General features: G+C 42.6%; 1 protein-coding gene across 1 annotated transcript in view; it reads left to right on the top strand.

Moving 5' to 3' along the window:
* The first annotated feature begins 1,395 nt into the window (after positions 1-1,395).
* The window catches only part of cdh13 (cadherin 13, H-cadherin (heart)), a 518,891-nt gene continuing 500,745 nt past the window's right edge, over positions 1,396-19,541 (top strand). The window contains exon 1 of the mRNA XM_036954055.2: positions 1,396-1,622. Coding sequence (XP_036809950.1) covers positions 1,578-1,622 — 45 coding nt within the window. The 5' untranslated portion in view covers positions 1,396-1,577. The remainder of the gene's footprint in view (positions 1,623-19,541) is intronic.

Raw genomic sequence — 19,541 nt, 5'->3', positions numbered from 1 at the left:
CTGTACATATCAATTTGAGTTTTCAACAGTGACACAACTTTGGATTTATTTCAGTAAGATAAACACTCCAAACAGCCTACCCGACCGCTCAGAGGTGTCTGCATGGTCCTAAAGCCTCGTTTTGTTTCACATTCCAATCATAAAACTGGGGGGAATGGAATTTCGTCCCCAGTGAAAGTTGCAGCTCGGTGCTGAGTTAATGTGTAGCGGCTAATTGTATAGCTAATAGGCTGTCTGCTTATAGATCGACTGAGGTGAATGAATGTACAGCAACCAATGTGGTAATGGGTGGGGTAATTTTTGCTTGTTTTTGCTGTTCTCCATTTTAACGTTTTTAAACTGTATAGACACGCAGTAAATTTGTTTAAACTTTCTTAAAATGTCTTAGATGTAGGGATACAGCAAATGCTGCACTGCATAGTGCAAGTTCAGAGAAGATCAGACCACATCATAGCACAGCAACTCACTCACTCACTACTTCCCCTGATAACATCTGAGTGAGTGAGTGAGTGAGTGTGTGTGTGTGAGAGAGAGAGAGAGAGAGAGAGGGGGGAGAGAGGGAGAGAGAGAAATACAGAAATACAGAGAGGAGAGAAGGTGAGAGAGAGAGGGATTGCTTGCTACTATGGATAGGGAATTCTTATTTACCCAACGCACCTGCGTATTGGAAGAGAGCAAGTGCCATAGCATAGGGCCACAGGCTATAAGACCCATCAAATCCTATTATTTTTTCTAGCCTAGAGGTAAAGAACACATTCTTTGTTAAAGAAGTCATATTTTTTCTGAACTTAAATGTGTTCGATTTACCAAAGTGAGGTCACAGCAACCATCCGTTTTTCTGGGGCTCCCGGTGAATAGCGTTGAGAGGCAGTATTTTCCACCCAAACGCTACTCTCCGCTGCCACGATTTCATCTCGCGCCCTCGGAAAAAAAATCATGCCCCGGGGCTCAAGGCGCGCAGACTGAGGGAATAAAATGCCACTTCTGACGGGCTGTCAAACTCCCACATATTTCCAAATGAGCTAGAATACATTATAGTGAGATGATGAAGCCAGCGCTTCTTCAATAACGTCATTTCACGAAACTGTGCATGTCAACACATTTAACGTTAATATATTGGCTATGTTCTCGATCTTTCATTTTAAATGACTGATATCTCTCAATAATGAGACATGCATTTGCTCATCTGATATGCAGGCATATCATTATTTACAAATCGAAAAAAATATATCAAAGGTTGAGGGCATCTACTAGTTGAATATTCAAACACATATGCATGTGTCAGTCCATGTAAATTGTCTATAGATAATACAAATCAGACCCAATACTTTTTCAGATTGATACAGATGCGTTATTCCGGCTGGTATAAAAAAAGAATCCCCCTATAAATCTATTGGTTGTGGTCTCGGCGGCGCCTCTATCCAATGCTTTGCTCAAGAGGCTGCAGTTCTATTTGGGAAGTTGGCAGCTCGCGACAAGCTATTTACTCTCACGCTCGCAGTTCGACTCTGGAATTATGAGCAGAGCTGGTCAAACCTGTACCTTGTTTTGAAATTTATTCCCAGAGAATTGAGACCATGGAGATTGGCATCCGCATCCTCATTGTGTTCCTCGTCTCACAGGTAAGCAGGATCGTTTTATGTGGCAATGCATAGCTCCCTCCCGCATTTGTTCATCAATGATTTATATTCCAGTCTTTAACATGCACTTAACTAACTGCAAGGGGGCAATGTATATTTGCATTGCATAGCCAACGATATTGCATGCTTGTCTACATAGATTGAATGAAACCTAAATATAAAATAAAATACATTAAGCCAATATCATTTCAGAACGGTGAATCGTACAGTAACTTAATAGCACGAAATATATGATTGGGAAGCAGTCGAGGAATAAGACTGCCAATGATTTACATGTAGCATTTGCGGCACCTAGTCGTTTTGGGGAGTGAGTGTCGAGTTTGGCATTAATCTGCAGTGGTCAGACATTCAGTTTAGAGATGCCGTTCACATTTAGCCGTCCATTAAGGACATTGGGGGTAATGTGTGGAGCTATGTGCAAATCACGGCCGAACATTTGTCTCCAGTCACATCTATATTCCGCTCAGCTACAAAGTTGAGCGTTTCTTTGGCTCTGTCTGTGTTCATGTGGGTGAACGAACGGTGTGAGGGGAGGATTCACATGGCAGGCAGCTCTTGAGCTCTCTGAGAGTATAACTGAAGCAGTCAGTGTCTAACTTGAATAATAAGGCCAGGGTGGTATTGGACGCTAGGAATGCAATTTAGATGCATTTTCTTGTATTTATTTCCCCTCTCCGTTTCCCTTTGACAGCCGCCTCTAATGTAGGCTATACTTGCTCAGATAGCTCGCTGCCAATCTTATCTGGCATTCCTTTGGAGAGACTGATAACTTGGAGCAGATGCCTCCTTCAATCACACTTTGCTCTATTTAAGTGCTGAAGGGCAACATAGCTGAATAATGACACAGCAAAATCAGCCTTGTAGGCGACCAATTTTCAAAGCCTTGGTTGTTTGTAGGCTACTGTTGCTCATCATTGCAGAATGAAGTCGCAATGAAAATATGAAACATGGGGACATTTTACAAAGTGTTCACTCAACAGGTGCTGTCAACTGCCTTGTTTGAGACCTGGATTCCTAGTAGGCAGCATCAAAGGTGACCGCTGTCCGGTGAACACCCAGTTGTCTATCTCCGTCAAAAGGGCAAGGTGCAAGCAGTGACAGGCGCAGAATTAATGGCCGGCTTTTCCTTCGAATTTTGACCATCACGATTGGTAGCTTTACTTTTCATATTTATTAGTGTTGATATATGACATGGCTATTATTGTGTGTTGGAGCCCAGATGTTTATTACTCAACTTTTGCTCTGAGTAGCTGCATTCTCAGGCTACCAAACAGACTCCGTTTTGTACTGCTGCTAAACTTGCACTGCATTTATTTCCACTGATGTCTGGCTAAAATGGCAGAAATAAGCATACATTGTTAGATTAATAAATAGAGTTAATCGGGTGCTGGGTTCTACATGTAAATGAAGGAGAAATAAAAGTTCATTCCTGCTGCATCTGGAGAGAATGTGTCCCAGACTGTTACTGCCAGAGTTGTCTGGCTCTCTGTTGGCCCAAATGTCAGATCAACACAACTTACATCCAAGTTCTTATAGCTGTACCCTATGCCTCTACCATGTCCTGTTATCCCATGTGTACTATCCCATGTTAATCTGTCTATAACCCACTGAATACAGGCCAATATCAGTATATTACTGTACACTCTGTGTGTGATCAAGTGAACCACTGTTATTTATAGCAAGCAGCCCAGGTAGGGCGCCAAGTTTGCCTCCAGAATAAGCTGCTGCTGTGCCCCCCATAAATCCCTGTATTTGAAATGAAACGCTAAGCAGTTGAGAGCCTCAGCGATGATTCAGAATAAGAACACCACAGCCGGGAGGTGCAGGTGCCAATATTTCTCTATCTCTCTCTCTGCGTTTCTCCCTGTCTCTGGCTCTCCTTTTCTCCCTTCCTTTTTTTTACCTATTTTTCTCTAAAGCAGTCTTGTGGACCTGGAGACTGTTTATTTTATAGACTTATCTAAGTATTTCCTCAAAAGGCTCAGCACAGTGCACTGTGCAGGTGGTTTTAGGGAATGAAAAGGGAAAGATAAAGGACAAGAAAGTGATGGGCCTCTCTTCTGTAAGATGACTGCAATACAGGCAGTAGTTATTTTCTTCTCCGCTTATACCTGGGAGTCAGTCAGCGAGCTCGGCCGGGAAGATAGATTTGTTACTCTGGACGTTTATGGGCCTGGTGGTCAACAGACTGTTAAAGTCCCCTCTAAGCCGCCCTGCAGTGTGAGTGTGACGGGGGGTGTTGGCAGGGTCCTTTAAGGTCATGGAGTCCAGGGGAATGTTAAAGTGACCGTTCAAGGGGGAATGGGAGAGCGAGCGTTACCTTGGTGCCTGAAAACAGACAAACAGGAGTGCCCACCTCAGTGACCCTCCTCTCCTCTAGCCCACGGCTCACTCCACTGATCCAGCAGTATCAAAGAGAAGGGACACAGCCATGGCTGCATGTCAACTCCATTTATTACTGCAGCAGCAGGTGCAGGGACAGGGGACTACACACACACCCCACTGCCTGCCCGTGGCCAGTTAGACAAACACACACACACAAACACACACATAAACACAAAAAGGTCATATCACTGCCAAAATTCTAAATGCACACAAGCAAATTTGATTTGCTGAGAATATAAATCTTATACCCTACTGAGGCGAGTGCTCAGAGGTAGAAAACATCTCTGTTTTAGTGATCTTATCAAGCTTAGCTAAGCCAAAAAGTATAAACTCATCCCTCCCTTCCCCACACACACAATTTCTAGCCATGCCCTCAATTAACCCTTTAGCCTACTTTTACATTGAACCTTAAAGTTTGGGAGACGTTTTGGATACAGAGCAGGCTAAACCACATTCCTCCCAACATTCTGTATCTGATGTTTGGTGTTTTGAGGAGCTTTGTATTTCCTAGTGTTAATTATGTCTGGTGAAGGATCACAATAAGTCCAATGAGGGAAGCCAGTCATTAGTGCTGATGGCTTTCACATTCTCTCCCTCTCCCTCTCCCTCTCTCTCTCTCTCTCTCTCTCTCTCTCTCTCCCTCTCTCTCTCTCTCTCAACTTGTGAGGGGTGCAGCACTTCACCCAAGGTCAGCCATGGACCTGATGATTCTCCTAATTGCAGATCTCTCACCCCCAGATCTATTTGTTTTGACTGGGTTACAGATGAACACCAAAACAGGCTGTTATCACGTCATCAGCCCTGGGCCATGAACACACAGGTCAGGTGGCCTGACCCCAGCATCCTCCTACATGTCACGGATGAGCTGCGTGTCCAGTAGTAATGAGTGATTAGGGAGGCATTAGCCGTTGGAGGGTTGAAAGTCTTGCTCCCCAGTGGTGTAATGAAGGGAAGGTATAAAAGGAGAGAGCCAACCCTGTGATGTTAGAGACGTTGGAGAGCTCTTAAGAGTTTATTTGGGTGTAGCTGTTATTGATGGCAGCCATACTGGAGTAAAAGCTTCCTGGAAATGATGATGCTGACGGAAATGCACCTGCGTGAATGCACACACGCACGCACACACGCACGCATACACACACGCACGCACACACGCACGCATACACACACACACGCACACACGCACGCACACACGCACGCACACACGCACACACACGCACGCACGCACACACTCACGCACACACACACACACGCACACACGCACGCACGCACACACACACACTGTCTTAATGGAAGACTAAGCGAAGCAGGGAGCGAGCAGATCTCCAGTGCTCTCTCCCCTGATGATTGTGGTTCAGCGGTTCACTTTAATGGACTGTAAGGTCTTAACTCTGTTCACGGAGGGTTTGACCTTGTGGGAAAGTGAACCATCCATATCTTCTCTGCCTGGAGCAAAGCAATTTAGCTCTCATGGAATGGAGGGGTAGAGGACTGCAAGGTAGGACTGGAGGGGGATGTTTTCCCGGCCAGGAAACTCTGATAATTACAGTAAATAGTGTATGTCCCCAAACAGAGAGCTCTCCATTTGAATGTATCCAGGTTTAATATCGGCCTGCTGTAGCCTAATTATACAAAATGCCAATGGATATAAATTCAATGAATGTGACAACTGAAAAGGTTTCTGTCATGGGCAAATGAAATAATGGCTTGTTTGTGTGCCTGTGTTAGTGTAGAGAGAGAAAGAGAACCTTGTGAACTGGCAGACAGTGTTTGGCTGTATTTATGTTATGAGCACACACATGCACAATCACACACACACTATCCCAGTGGGCACCAAAATTAACTTCCATAAAAAAAATCCTATTTTCCCTAACCCTAACCTTAACCCATAACCCAAACCCTAAACCTAACTCCTAACCATAACAGTAACCCTAAATCTAACTCCTTACCATTACCCCTAACCCTAATTGTACCCCTAACCCTAATTGTACCCCTAACCCTAATTGTACCCCTAAACACAATTTTACCCCTAACGCTAATTGTACCCCTAACCCTAATTGTAACTCTAACCCTAATTGTACCCCTAACCCTAATTGTACCCCTAACCCTAATTGTACCCGTAACTCTAAACCTAACCCCTAAGCTTAAAATAGCCTTTGTTCTTGTTTTACTATCCTTGTGGGGACGTTTGGGGAGTTTAGGTCCACACAAGGAAAGAAGAACCAACACACACACACACACACACACACACACACACACACACACACACACACAGCAGAGCAGAGTAAAGTGGAGGAGGAGGGGAGATGGCAGTGGGATGGCGTCACCCTGTTTCCACGATGTCTTCATCTCTTCGTCTGTTTGCTGTCATCCTTCCGTCAGGCAGATAATTGCTGGGGAAGAGCTGCAAAGCCCGGGACTCCCAAATCCTCAGTACAAACAGAAACAGCCAGGCAGCCAGAGAGAAAGGGAACCAGTGACTGTCTGAGGCTGAGCATACTGCACTGCTAGCAGGCAGTCTCTGTTTCCATGCCAGACTCTGTCTGTATCACTCTCTCTCTTTCTCCATTCTCTCTCTGCTCCCTCATTCTCTCACATTTAAAACATGTATTCATGAGTACTCACGACTCACACTCTCTCTCTGTTTTTCCTGCCTCCCATTCAAATTCACCAACAACACAGACAGAACACATCCCAGTCAGAGATGCACACATTAATTTGTGTCTATGTGTATGGGGGGTGACAGAGCACATGCTCATTATAAGGCTGTGTTCCTGTGTCCTCTGTCTGTGATGATTCCATCCCGTTGTATAAGTAAGAGCTGCTGCGTGTGTCTGTGAGGCTGAGACTATAGGAGATGGTAATGATCTATCAGTGTGTAGTAAGGTATTGAGAAAGAGAGAGCTGGTATGTGAGTGCTGCTGAACCCTGGGCAAGCATCATCTACTCAGCAGGCTCTGTGGGAGCCAGACAGACCAGCCTGCTGAAAGATGAGAAAGACGCTACATGAGGCATGGTAATATGGAGCTGCTTACAGTGCACTGTATTATACGCTGTACTATCCCCCCTGTATTATACGCTGTACTATCCCCCCTGTATTATACGCTGTACTATCCCCCCTGTATTATACGCTGTACTATCCCCCCTGTATTATACGCTGTACTATCCCCCCTGTATTATACGCTGTACTATCCCCCCTGTATTATACAGTGCACTATCCCCGCTGTATTATACGGTGCACTATTCCCCCCTGTATTATACAGTGCACTATCCCCCCTGTATTATACAGTGCACTATCCCCCATTAATTATACAGTGCACTATCCCCCCCTGTATTATACAGTGCACTATCCCCCCCTGTACTATCCCCCCGTAGTGTGTAGTAAGGTATTGAGAGAGAGAGAGCGTGAGTGCCCCCGCTGTACTATCCCCCCCGTATTATACAGTGTATAATACGGGGGGGTGCGTATAAACGGTGCACTGTATTTTACCTTTATTTAACTAGGCAAGTCAGTTAAGAACAAATTCTTATTTTCAATGACGGCCTAGGAACAGTGGGTTAACTGCCTTGTTCAGGGGCAGAACGACAGCTCGGGGATTTGAAAGAGGTATTGAGAGAGAGAGAGCGTGAGTGCCCCCGCTGTACTATACAGTGTATAATACGGGGGGGTGCATATAAACGGTGCACTGTATTTTACCTTTATTTAACTAGGCAAGTCAGTTAAGAACAAATTCTTATTTTCAATGACGGCCTAGGAACAGTGGGTTAACTGCCTTGTTCAGGGGCAGAACGACAGCTCGGGGATTTGAACTTGCAACCTTCCGGTTACTAGTCCAACGCTCTAACCACTAGGCTACCCTGCCGCACTATCCCCGCTGTATTAAAAGGGTTGTGAAATACTAATGAGTGGCGTGATGATGACTTTGGTTCTTAACAAGGAGAAGCGCTTCCCTCTGGATGGGGAGGTGTGTGTGGACGCATGGCGATGGGAATGATGGATGACAGGGGGGAAGATAAGTGGGAGGCAGAGAGAGATCTGCATCTCCCTGATTTATGATGAGTGCTGTGTGTGTGTGTGTGTGTGTGTGTGTGTGTGTGTGTGTGTGTCACACTCCCGCTGATTGCTGCACTTTCACTGGAGCAAACTTTTTACATACTCACCTTTTCACTTCTCTATTCCTCTGCCTCTCTAACTCTGTACCTGTGATTTTATGACTCTGTCCCCAGCCAGTGCATCTCTGAGGGGCTGAACTCTCTGTGCCATTTCAATGTGGCCTAGCATTACAGCAGTCTCTTGGAACAAGCCAAATGGAACACTTGTTCTGAATGTAGCCCATTATGCCCTTTCCCTGCCACCCTTCCAGCTCAGCGAGAGGGTGGTAACCAGTGGAGACATTAGAGGCCATGGCTCTCTTCAGAGAGAGGTGGTCCTTTTTCACCCCTGTCTCGTGCTCTCCCCCCTGCTCGCTAGTCCGCCTGTTGCCTTTCATCTTCTGTAATCCACATCAGAAGGTGTGAGCAGAATGTCACATCTGGGAGAGAGGGAATCAATCAACCTGCCTCCACCCCGACAACCGCAGTACTTCCCCTGGACTGCAAGATGGCGACATGGAGCCAGATATCCTATTGGGATGGAGACCGGGACAATGCTCTTCAGATCTGCCTACCTACCCAGCCCCATTGTTTGAAGTGTGTGTTTTCGAAAATGCTTTGCCAAAGCAGATTGGAGATTAAACATGTGAACTTGGCTGTCAGAAGTGAGTTGCCGTTGGAGGACTAGGAAATAGAGCATACAAACACACTATATTGGTAAGGAGGTCGCTTGCAGGCAATTAGAATAGCTTTCCCCTTTTATTGCTTTTGATGTCATCGTGTGGTGGAATGAGTGAGCCAGTACTTTAGTCTGCCTTTGACTGGGGGCTGGAAGTTAAATTGATTTAATTTAGATCCAATTAATATCCTCTTTTAAGGGTTTGGTGGTTGTGTAATGCAGTCTGAAATGATGGGTGAAATAGAAGGGATGTTATTGCCAATGATCTTTTCCATACCATAGTCATCATCCACCATATACAGTGGGTATCATAAGTATTCACCCCACCTAGTATTTTTTCACATTTATTTGCATTACAAAGTGGGATTAAAATAGATTTAATGTGATTTCTTTTGTTATTGATCTATACAAGATTCTCCATGGCTCCCGAGTGGCGCAGCGGTCTAAGGCACTGCATCGTAGTGCTAGAGGCATCACTACAGACCCCGGTTTGATTGCGGGCTGTATCACAACTGGCCATGATTGGGAGTCCCATTGGGCGGCACACAATTGGTTCAGCATCGTCCAGGTTAGGGGAAGGTTTGGCCGGGGTAGGCCGTCATTGTAAATACGTTTTTTAATATTTGTTTTATAATAATAATAATAATAATAATGTCATCGTGAAAAGAAAATAATATATTCTATAAACGTTTTCAAATTAAATAACTAAAACATAGCCATTGCATAAGTACTCACCCCCTTTGTTTAGGCTTTAAAAAAAGTGGCTTAACAAATCACATAAATGAAATGGACCTATGAAATAATAGGGGTTGACATGATTTTTGAATGACTACCGCTTCCTCTTTCCCCCATACATACAACATCTGAAAGGTCCCTCAGTCAAGTATTGAATATCAAGCACATATTCAACTACAAAGACCAGGGAGCTTTTTGAAAGCCTCATAAAGAAGGGCAGTAATTGGTAGCTGGGTAACAATAACAAATCAGACATTTAATATCTCTTTAAGCATGGTCAAATTAGCATTATAAATTGGGTGGTTTGAGCCCTTAATGCTGATTGGCTGACAGCCGTGGTATATCAGACCATATACCACAGGTATACGTTTGTAACCAGTTCATAATAGCAATAAGGCACCTGGGTTTGTGGTATATGGCCAATATACCACGGCTAAGGGCTCTATCCAGGCACTCCGCGTTGCGTCATGCAAAGAACAGTCCTTAGCCGTGTTATATTGGCCATATACCACACCTCCTTGTACCTTATTGCTTAATTATATTATGCTGTGGATGATGTATTAAACCACCCAGACACATCAAAGATACGGTCGTCCTTCTGAACTGAGCTGCAGGGCAGGATGTCACCATGAGGTCATTGGTGATTTTAAAACAGCTACGGGAACAGCTGTGATCGGAGAAAACTGAGGATGGATCAAAAACATTGTAGTGACTCCACAATAATGACTTAAATGACAGAGTGAAAATAGATTACAAATATACGAATACAATTCCAAAACATGCATCTGTAAACAACCAGTGGAGGAAAAAGTAGACAATTGTCATACTTGAGAAAAAGAAAAATTTTACTTGAGTAACATTTTTAAAGTATTTAGTTTTAAATAGACTTAAGTATCAAAAGTAAATGTTATAGCAAAAATATACTTAAGTATCAAAAGTAAATGTATAAATATTTTCAAATTTCTTATATTAAGCATAATTTAATTTTTAATTTTTATTTACAGATGGCAAGGGGCACGCTCCAACACTCAGACATCATTTACAAATGGAAGCATGTGTTTAGTGTGTGAATTAGACCATTTTCTTGTCCTGTTAATCATTCAAAATATAATGAGTAATTTTGAGTGTCAGGGAAAATGTATGCAGTACATCATTTTCTTCAGGAATGTAGTGAGGTAAAAGTTGTAAAAAATATAAATAGTAAAAAAAAATACTTAAGTAGTACTTTCAAATATTTTTACTTAAGTACTTTACACCATTGTAGGCAGCAAGGCACTAAAGTAATACAATTTTTAGCTTAAATGCAAAGCCTTATGTTTGGGGCAAAAACAACACAACACATCACTGAGCAACTGCCTCCTTATTTTCAAGCATGGTGGTGGCTGCATTATGGTATGGGTATCCTTGACATTGGCAAAAACTGGGATTTTTCAGGATGAAAAGAAACTGGATGGAGCTAAGCACAGGCACAATCCTAGAGGAAAACCTGCTTCACGCCAGACACTGGGAGAGGAGTTCACCTTTCAGCAGGACAATAACCTACAACACAAAGCCAAATCTACACTGGAGTTGCTTACCAAGAAGATGTTCCTGAGTGGCCAAGTTACAGTTTTGACTTAAATCTGCTTGAAAATCTATGGCAAGACTTGAAATTTGCTGTCTAGCCATGAGCCCCAACAGCTTGAAAAGAATAATGGACAAATATATTGCACAATACAAGTGTGCAAAACTCTTATGAGACTTACCCAAGAAGACTCACAGCTGTTACTGCTGCCAAAGATGTATCTAACATTCACTCAGAGGAGTGAATACTATTTTAATCCAGGTATGTTAGTGTTTTACTTTTCATTCATCTTAAAAAATATCTATAATTTCTATTCCACTTTGACATTACAGAGTATTTTGTGTAGATTGTTGACGATTAATTACAATTAAATACATTTTAATCCCACTTTGTAACACAATCAAATGTAAATAACTCCAAGGGGTGAATACTTATGATACCCACTGTACTTTGTTTTGTAACCTGTACAATGTTTGATGTGTAGTATCACTTCCATCATGTAGCATCTTACTGTAATTACATTCCATCAGACATGAGAAAGGCAAAGAATCCCTTTGAAGATTGTATGACCGATGACCGTCACTTTGATATGAACATTATGTGATAGTAACAGAATAGGCAATTAGAAACGGGGAGCTGCTGTGCCTATTTTGACACATAAAACCCAGCCCATTTAATTTGTGTGTACAGAACACGTCTAAGTATAAGGACATATGTATTTAAAAAGATCCCTCTTGAATGCTGTTCTAAAGAAACCATTTTATGCCACTGAAGTAGAAGAGAAGCTGTGATTGTTGGTGTATAGAAATCTCAAAGCGTGTTTGCATAGCTATTTTGGGGGGACTGGAAGCTATTGTTCTAGTGTTGAGATAAGATTTAAAGGTGTCTGATTGCAGCTCTGTCACTAGTGATCAGGAAACAAATCTATACCGTTACATATTGGTGTATTATTTTTGACGAACTATCATATGGTACCGTTTTGACAATATTGCCACATTGTTTTTGCGCGAGTTGGTTGTACCTGCACCAAACCTCCAGTATTTTTCCTTCATATCTTGTTTTGCATCTTCTTTTTAAGTAGGTGGCCAATTTGTTTTCAGCACTTTTATTTCCATGACTGATCAAAACAAAATTTTTCTCATGGCTCTCTCTTGTCCTTCTGCAGAAGACACATGGTGAGCATTATGTTTGGATCATGGAATCGCAATAGAATCACAGTATTGAATCGCAATACAAATGTGACTGACCAGCTCAATTTGCTCTTATGTAGCAAAATTGGAAATTGTGTTTTTTTGCATTGGATAAAAGTACAGACTCAGAGCTAGAAAATAGTATATCATGCACTATAGTTGAGGAACAATGGGAAAGTAATTCTGCTTTGAAAGTTGTAACCCCACTTTTGAGAAAATGGCACTGGAGAGGTCTTCTTTGTCTGCACCCACTCAGCATCGTTCACACCCTCTTAAGCCTTAGCCCCACACATATTTTTAAGGATTTTCACGAGGCCATGTGCTAAAGAGAGTGAGTACAGTAGTGTACTAAACATCCAAATATTTAAAGACTAAAGGTTAGTTTATACTATGTCTATCGACATGTCTGTAGACAGTTGTCGCAATGACATCATGAACTATCTATTGTCATCCGACATCAAACTTGTCATTGTCGTTATGCAAAAGTATAAACACAAAAACAACAGGCTGCATGACAGCCTGGTGGTCCATAGCATATATATATCCCCCCCCCCCCCCCCCCCCCCAATAAACCCATCCATTTAACCTTTTCACACGTACCAACAAACGGATGTGATCATTCTACAGTGGTCCCTATTGCGTACAAACCTGTGTGATGAGAACACTTGATTAGAACGCTTATTTAGAATGTCAATTTTCGATTGACGCAACAATTAGCATATGAGTTTATTATAGGATGGAATGATCAGACATTCACAGAAGTAGCTACACCATAACACAATCATCCAAACCGGAAAAATGTAGGCTACATTTGTTCTAACGCTAACTGAGGAAAGATTGACTTAACACAAGCTGCCATGCTTGTTTTTTTTGCATCAACCAAAGATAATAAGAGTAGACAAGATGAGTTTGGTCTGTTTATAGTATGCATGTCGATGGGGGTGTGTCGTCTACGAGCATCCACTTCCCTTCATTCACTTTCGGAAGTTTACCCGAACGATGAGTGAACCATTCCTTCACCTCATATAACATCTTTTGTCTGACAGATTATGTGACACCCAGAATGCATTGTATAATGTCAACAAACATGGCACCATACATAGCTGGCAAATAGCTTAGCTCACTATAATCAGTACAACCTTCCAAAAAGTATTTTACACACATCATATGTGTCCATTACAATCTATGGAAAAATCTAAATGCATTGTTTGTCAGTAGTACTTGAAAACATGTGAATAAAACTGTAAATACATTATGGTCCATATGTATAATATCTGAAAATGTAGCCTCTTACCCGAATACATGGATGAAAGCTTCTCCCTTTTTGTCACGGATGTCATGGTTGCCCAGACATTCCACTGATTTCAAAACTCGGTCCTCCAGAAAGTGTAGAGGATCTTTAAAAAAAGTAGTGTTAGAAGGATTACCTACACATACTGAGCAGCTCATGTTATAGCCAGAAGCGTGCTACATGGCAGACAAATCTGAACTCATCTCTCGACATGTCCAGCCCATTTTTATTTTTATTTTATTTCACCTTTATTTAACCAGGTAGGCTAGTTGAGAACAAGTTCTCATTTACAACTGCGAGCTGGCCAAGATAAAGCAAAGCAGTGCGACAAAAACAACAACACAGAGTTAGTTACACATGGGATAAACAAACGTACAGTCAATAACACAATAGAAAAATCTGTATACGGTGTGTGCAAATGAAGTAAGGAGATAAGGCAATAAATAGGCCAATAGTGGTGAATTAATTACAACTTAGCAATTTACCCTGGAGTGATATATGTGCAGATGAGGATGTGCAAGTAGAAATACTGGTGGGCAAAACAGCAGAAACACTCAAACAAATATGGGGATGAGGTATGTAGTTGGTTGGATGGGCTATTTACTGATGGGCTGTGTACAGCTGCAGCGATCTGTAAGGTAAGCTGCTCTGACAGCTGGTGCTTAAAGTTAGTGAGGGTGAATAAAGTCTCCAACTTCAGTGATTTTTGCAATTCATTCCAGTCATTGGCAGCAGAGAACTGGAAGGAAAGGCGGCCAAAGGAGGTGTTGGCTTTGGGGATGACCAGTGAAATATACCTGCTGGAGCGTGTGCTACGGGTGGGGGTTGCTATGGTGACCAGTGAGCTGAGATAAGGCGGAGCTATACCTAGCAAAGACTTATAGATGACCTGGAGCCAGTGGGTTTGGCGACGAATATGTAGCAAGGACCAGCCAACGAGAGCATACAGGTCGCAGTGGTGGGTAGTATATGGGGCTTTGGTGACAAAACGGATGGCACTGTGATAGACCGCATCCAATTTGCTCAGTAGAGTGTTGGAGGCTAATTTGTAAATGACATTGCCAAAGTCAAGGATTGGTAGGATAGTCATTATCTCAGCCAGTCATGGCTTCCTGTCTTTTTCCGTGGCTAAACCAACTAGACTTGTAATTTAACAAATGTATTTATTAATTTAATTTTAAGGTAAGTTCCAGAAGGCATTTCTGACAAAAAAAACACATTTTGATAAAAAATGTTTTGTTTACATTCAAATGGCTCTCCTGTGAAGTAGTAACGCACGACATACACCTATATTCCTGAAATGAGTCACATAGAGAATCAATAGAATCGTGAGGATCACAATTAGGGCTGACCTCAATTAGATTGTTTGGTCTATAGGCTGTTGGTCAACCAAGATGATTTTTCGTTGAGCAGTACCAGTCAACAGTATGGACACAACTACTCATTCAAGGGTTTTTAAAATGTATTTTTACTATTTTCTACGTTGTAAAATAATAGTGAAGACATCAAAACTATCATATAACACATATGGAATCATGTCGTAACACAAAAAGTGTTAAACAAATCCAAATATATTTGAGATTCTTCAAAGTAGCCACCCTTTGCCTTGATGACAGCTTTGCACACTCTTTGTCACACCTTGATCTTTTTCAACTGTCTTTGTGATTGTCTCCACCCCCCTCCAGGTGTCACCCATCTTCCCCATTATCTGTCTATTCCCCTGCTCTGTTCCCCGCTTCAGCATTAATGTTAATATGTTGTGTTACCCGTATGCTGACGCTGTTCCTGGCTTGTTCCATGTCTGTTCCTCATTAAATGTTCAACTCCTGTGACCTGCTTCTCTTCTCCGGAGTTGGTCCTTACACTCTTGGCATTCTCTCAACCATCTTCATGTGGTAGAAACTTGGAGTGTGAAGGAAAAGCAGCCAACAAGTGCTCAGCATATGTGGAAACTCTTTCAAGACTGTTGGAAAAGCATTCCATGTTAAGTTGGTTTAGAGAATGCCAAGAGTGTGCCAAATCTGTCATCAAGGCAAAGGGTGGCTACTTTAAAGAATGTAAAATCTAAAATCTCTTTTGATTTGTTTAACACTTTTTTGGTTACTACATTATTCCATATGGGTTATTTAATAGTTTTGATGTCTTCACTATTATTCTACAATGTCAATCAAACTAAAATGCAACTGTTTAATACAAATCATTTTGCGTTTAACTTGTAGCCCTGATTGTCCGTAAAAAAAAAAGGTTAAACACTCAATTGTGAGGCTAGATACTGTATGAGGGCTGGACATGAAGCTAAATGAAAGTCAGATAAATGAAAGTCAGAAAAATGAAAAGACGATGTTTGCTGGGGTCTCGGGACTGATGGGGTTAACACTCATTCTCTCAATATTCACACTAGACTACACACAGAAATGCACACGCACACAGAGCACACACACATGCAAGCACACATATGCATGCTCATTATACATTTACCTTCAACCACATGCCATTATCTGATTTTCACGGCCCCGATCTGTGGGGAGTTTCAGCGAGCAGTCTAGATTTCTCTCTGGAACCAGCGGGCTGGATTTGATTTTCATTAGAATTTCATGTCTTGGCTGTCATATCCTCTCCCCACCCTGCACGCTTTGGTGGACACAATTTTCCGCTGCGGTGGACCCACACACGGTGGACTGGTTAGCTAGAGCCACAACGGGTGGCTGGTTAGCTAAAGCCACACCGGGTGGCTGGTTGTCAGTGTGTTGCACTGTTGAAGGCCTCTCTCGCACTGAGGCACTGTCCGACATCTATCATCAACACCACCCCCTGCTTCTACACACAAAATCAAATACCATTTTATTTGTCACATGCGCCAAATACAACGTGTCAACCTTACCGTGAAATGTGTGCTTATGAGTCCTTCCCAACAATGCAGAGTAAACAAATTATAATACAAAGAAAAATAGCATTCGTAAAAACACGCATACACACGCACGCACACACACACACACACACACACACACCTATACACACACACACAGGCATACACCCAGTGACAACACACATGGGTGTGTTGACAGTGTTTTGCTGTGTGTTGAGAGTGTGTTGATATTTGCGACAGCGACTCTGCTGAATGTTTATCCTATTGTGAGAGAGCTGAATCGATGTGAGATAATTTGGTGCATCACAGTGCTAATGGAATCAGAAGAGAAGTAAGGTGTGGCTCTGGAGGAAATGTCCTGTTCATCATCCACTCAATGATTTCCAAATGTAAATGTCACACAGACTGCCCAGAGTATTTAACACAGGCAAACAGACAGCCAAGTGCCAAATCACTGTGAATGTTAACCTTCATAACATATCATGGTCAGACTCACTCAGCACATGGCAGGCTAGCATTATGACTCACTAAGCTCTAAGCAGACAGTGGGAAGGACTCCAGTTCCTTAAATAAAAGCTTCTGTCTGTCTAACACCGCTGGAAATATACTGCCTGTCAGCACCATAGTCATTACTGAGTGATTCATGTTCCCCTCCGTTTACAGTATTCTAATCTACCAGCTCTAATTTATAATGCAGTATTGATGATACCAATAGAGTTTTGGGGCAATCAAATCATAACCATTTCGTCAAGTCAATCTGTTCAGTAGTTCTTGACTTGTATTGGGAGTCCATGCACTTTTGGCTCCTGTGTCGCTGGTTATCTCGTGGGTCACAGACCCTGTCTGTGTTATCTCACCAGTAAGAGAACCCACGGTCATTAAAAGCCTAGTGTGGTGTGTAGCAGACATGCTTAAACTAGCATGCACTGTCTGATGATTTATTGCCTGGTGAACCCTCCTGTCCCAGCACATTTACTATGTTCACTTTCCCTCACACATGTTCTGCTGCAGTCGCTAACCCTTTCTGAGAGTCTACATGGTAGTGCTACGTTTCTCACAACTAAAGTGCTTTTTGCATCAAATGAGTGCGTTTGTTCTTTACTGTGTGTATTGTGTATAGTAGAGAGGCTGTACAAAACAGGCAGGCTACCAAGCCCACCATAACAACCGGTTGTCATGTATGTTTCCTGAGACCTCACATTATTGAAGTAGGTATGTCATTTCATCCTGTTTTGTACTTGGAGTTAGGGCTGTGGGTTCCGACAGAGATCATTGTGGCATCAGCCCTTTTCATGCTGTGGATGGGAGCGGGCGTTCAGACAGACGACTTTGGGATTAAACATTTGTTTTGTTCCAAAGATTATTTGGAAGCGGTTGTCTTTCTTATTTGTATGGATTAGCCTAGGACTACCTATTGTGTTAAAAGCACATATTTGTCACATTATTCACAAACTCAGAATTCGCTGCTTCAACTTCAGTAGCCTACCGCTCCTCTCCTAGCGTGTGAGATCAAGTGTGCCTAGTATACGTGTGGTCTCAATGAAATAGTAGGCTGTAGGCTGCCTATGCATGGGCGGAACATCAGACAGCGGTTATCTTTCCAAGGAAATTAACTTAACTATGATTAGGCAATAGTTTACTACAGTGTCTGACACTGTAAATACATACTGATAATGGAGGAAGTGGAGGGTGCTCAACCAACGTGAGTCGAGGTGCAATCGAAACATTCGATTATCATTGGAAAGGAAAACACGTGGACAGGCTACCATGGTGAGAGAGCGTGGCACTTTTTAATTTTCAATAAATTTTCATTACACGTGTATTCCTCTCTTCCTGCAAAACGTCCTCCTAAAAGGAAGGCTAAATCCTACATATATGCAAAACGTAGCTCAAGGGAAAGTGCAAGTGTCCGCTGTCATCATTCTTGCTGCTTCAAGTTCAGTAGCCATACCTGCGAGATTAGGTGCGCTTGTGGTCTCAGTTAAATAGAGTAGGCGATAGCCGATGCATGGGCCGAGAAACACGAGGCAGTGTACTTCCTAAATATGATTAGGCTATAGTTTACTACATTGCCTACAAATAAATATTGATCACCCGTATTTGTCGCCGTCTGAAAATCGTCCCACTCCTAAAAGCTCAAAATAAATTCTCTCCAACTCTGCTCTCTTGAAACTACGTGTAGTAATACCGATAGCTTAATAGAATGGGTCACATTTTGATATTGCCTATAGGGTGCAAAATCGCTACGACCATGGCTGGCAAGTGAGCTGTGTCACATATGCCTAAAATAACATTGCGGGACTGTGGTTGGGTTCGGACCAGTTCTTGCGGTAGCGGGTGGGAGTGTCGGACAGAAAGCCAGCAGGTGCTGACAGAGTTCAGTATTAAAAGCTGCTGGTTTCAAACTCCTCTCTGTGTTCAGTGGGTATTGCTATGCTACTCCACAATTGGGAGATACTTTCATTTGGAGGTTTCAGTTCTCTCTTGACTTTGTCGAGTTGACAGTGTCACTTTTCATGTCAAAAAATCTAACTGAAAGGTTGAAAGAGACACTTTATATCACAGTCACTTTCCTGTCCTGACTAGCATTTTGTATTTAAATAGATCTCATCACATCTCATCATGTTTCCCTCCCTCTCTGCTGTGTCTGACCTCTCTGGGCTGTGCTGACTTGGCTCTGCTTGGCTGCCTCATGGAAAATTCACCTTCTGTAGTGTGGTGTTCTCTCTTCACACCCCAGGGGAAGTTATTGACAGGAACGTAATGGGCATGTAGTGTCTGACCAACAGCTGCATCCCGCCCAACATACCGCCAGACTGCCAGCTCACTCAGAGGGCACTTAGGGGTCAGGAGCTCAGCCTCAGACACAGAACGGCTCTCTGATGATCGCAAACTAAAGCTCTACCTCTCTAACTAACATTTTCACAATCTAATGTTTAAGACAAGGATATAGTTTGATGTGACATCTCGATAGGCCCCCAGTGTCGTAAGGCTAGACTGAGTTTTTAAGGTCGTTAGATCCCAGCTGGGGGTCCAACCTCAAGGCATATGGCAGGAGGTCCCCAGTCCACCTCAATGCATAGTGCAATAGCTGACTACTTG

This window comes from Oncorhynchus mykiss, chromosome 2, assembly GCF_057628025.1.
Source record: "Oncorhynchus mykiss isolate SJ-2025 chromosome 2, ASM5762802v1, whole genome shotgun sequence".
NCBI lineage: Eukaryota > Metazoa > Chordata > Actinopteri > Salmoniformes > Salmonidae > Oncorhynchus > Oncorhynchus mykiss.
This window is presented reverse-complemented; position numbering and strand designations above follow the sequence as displayed.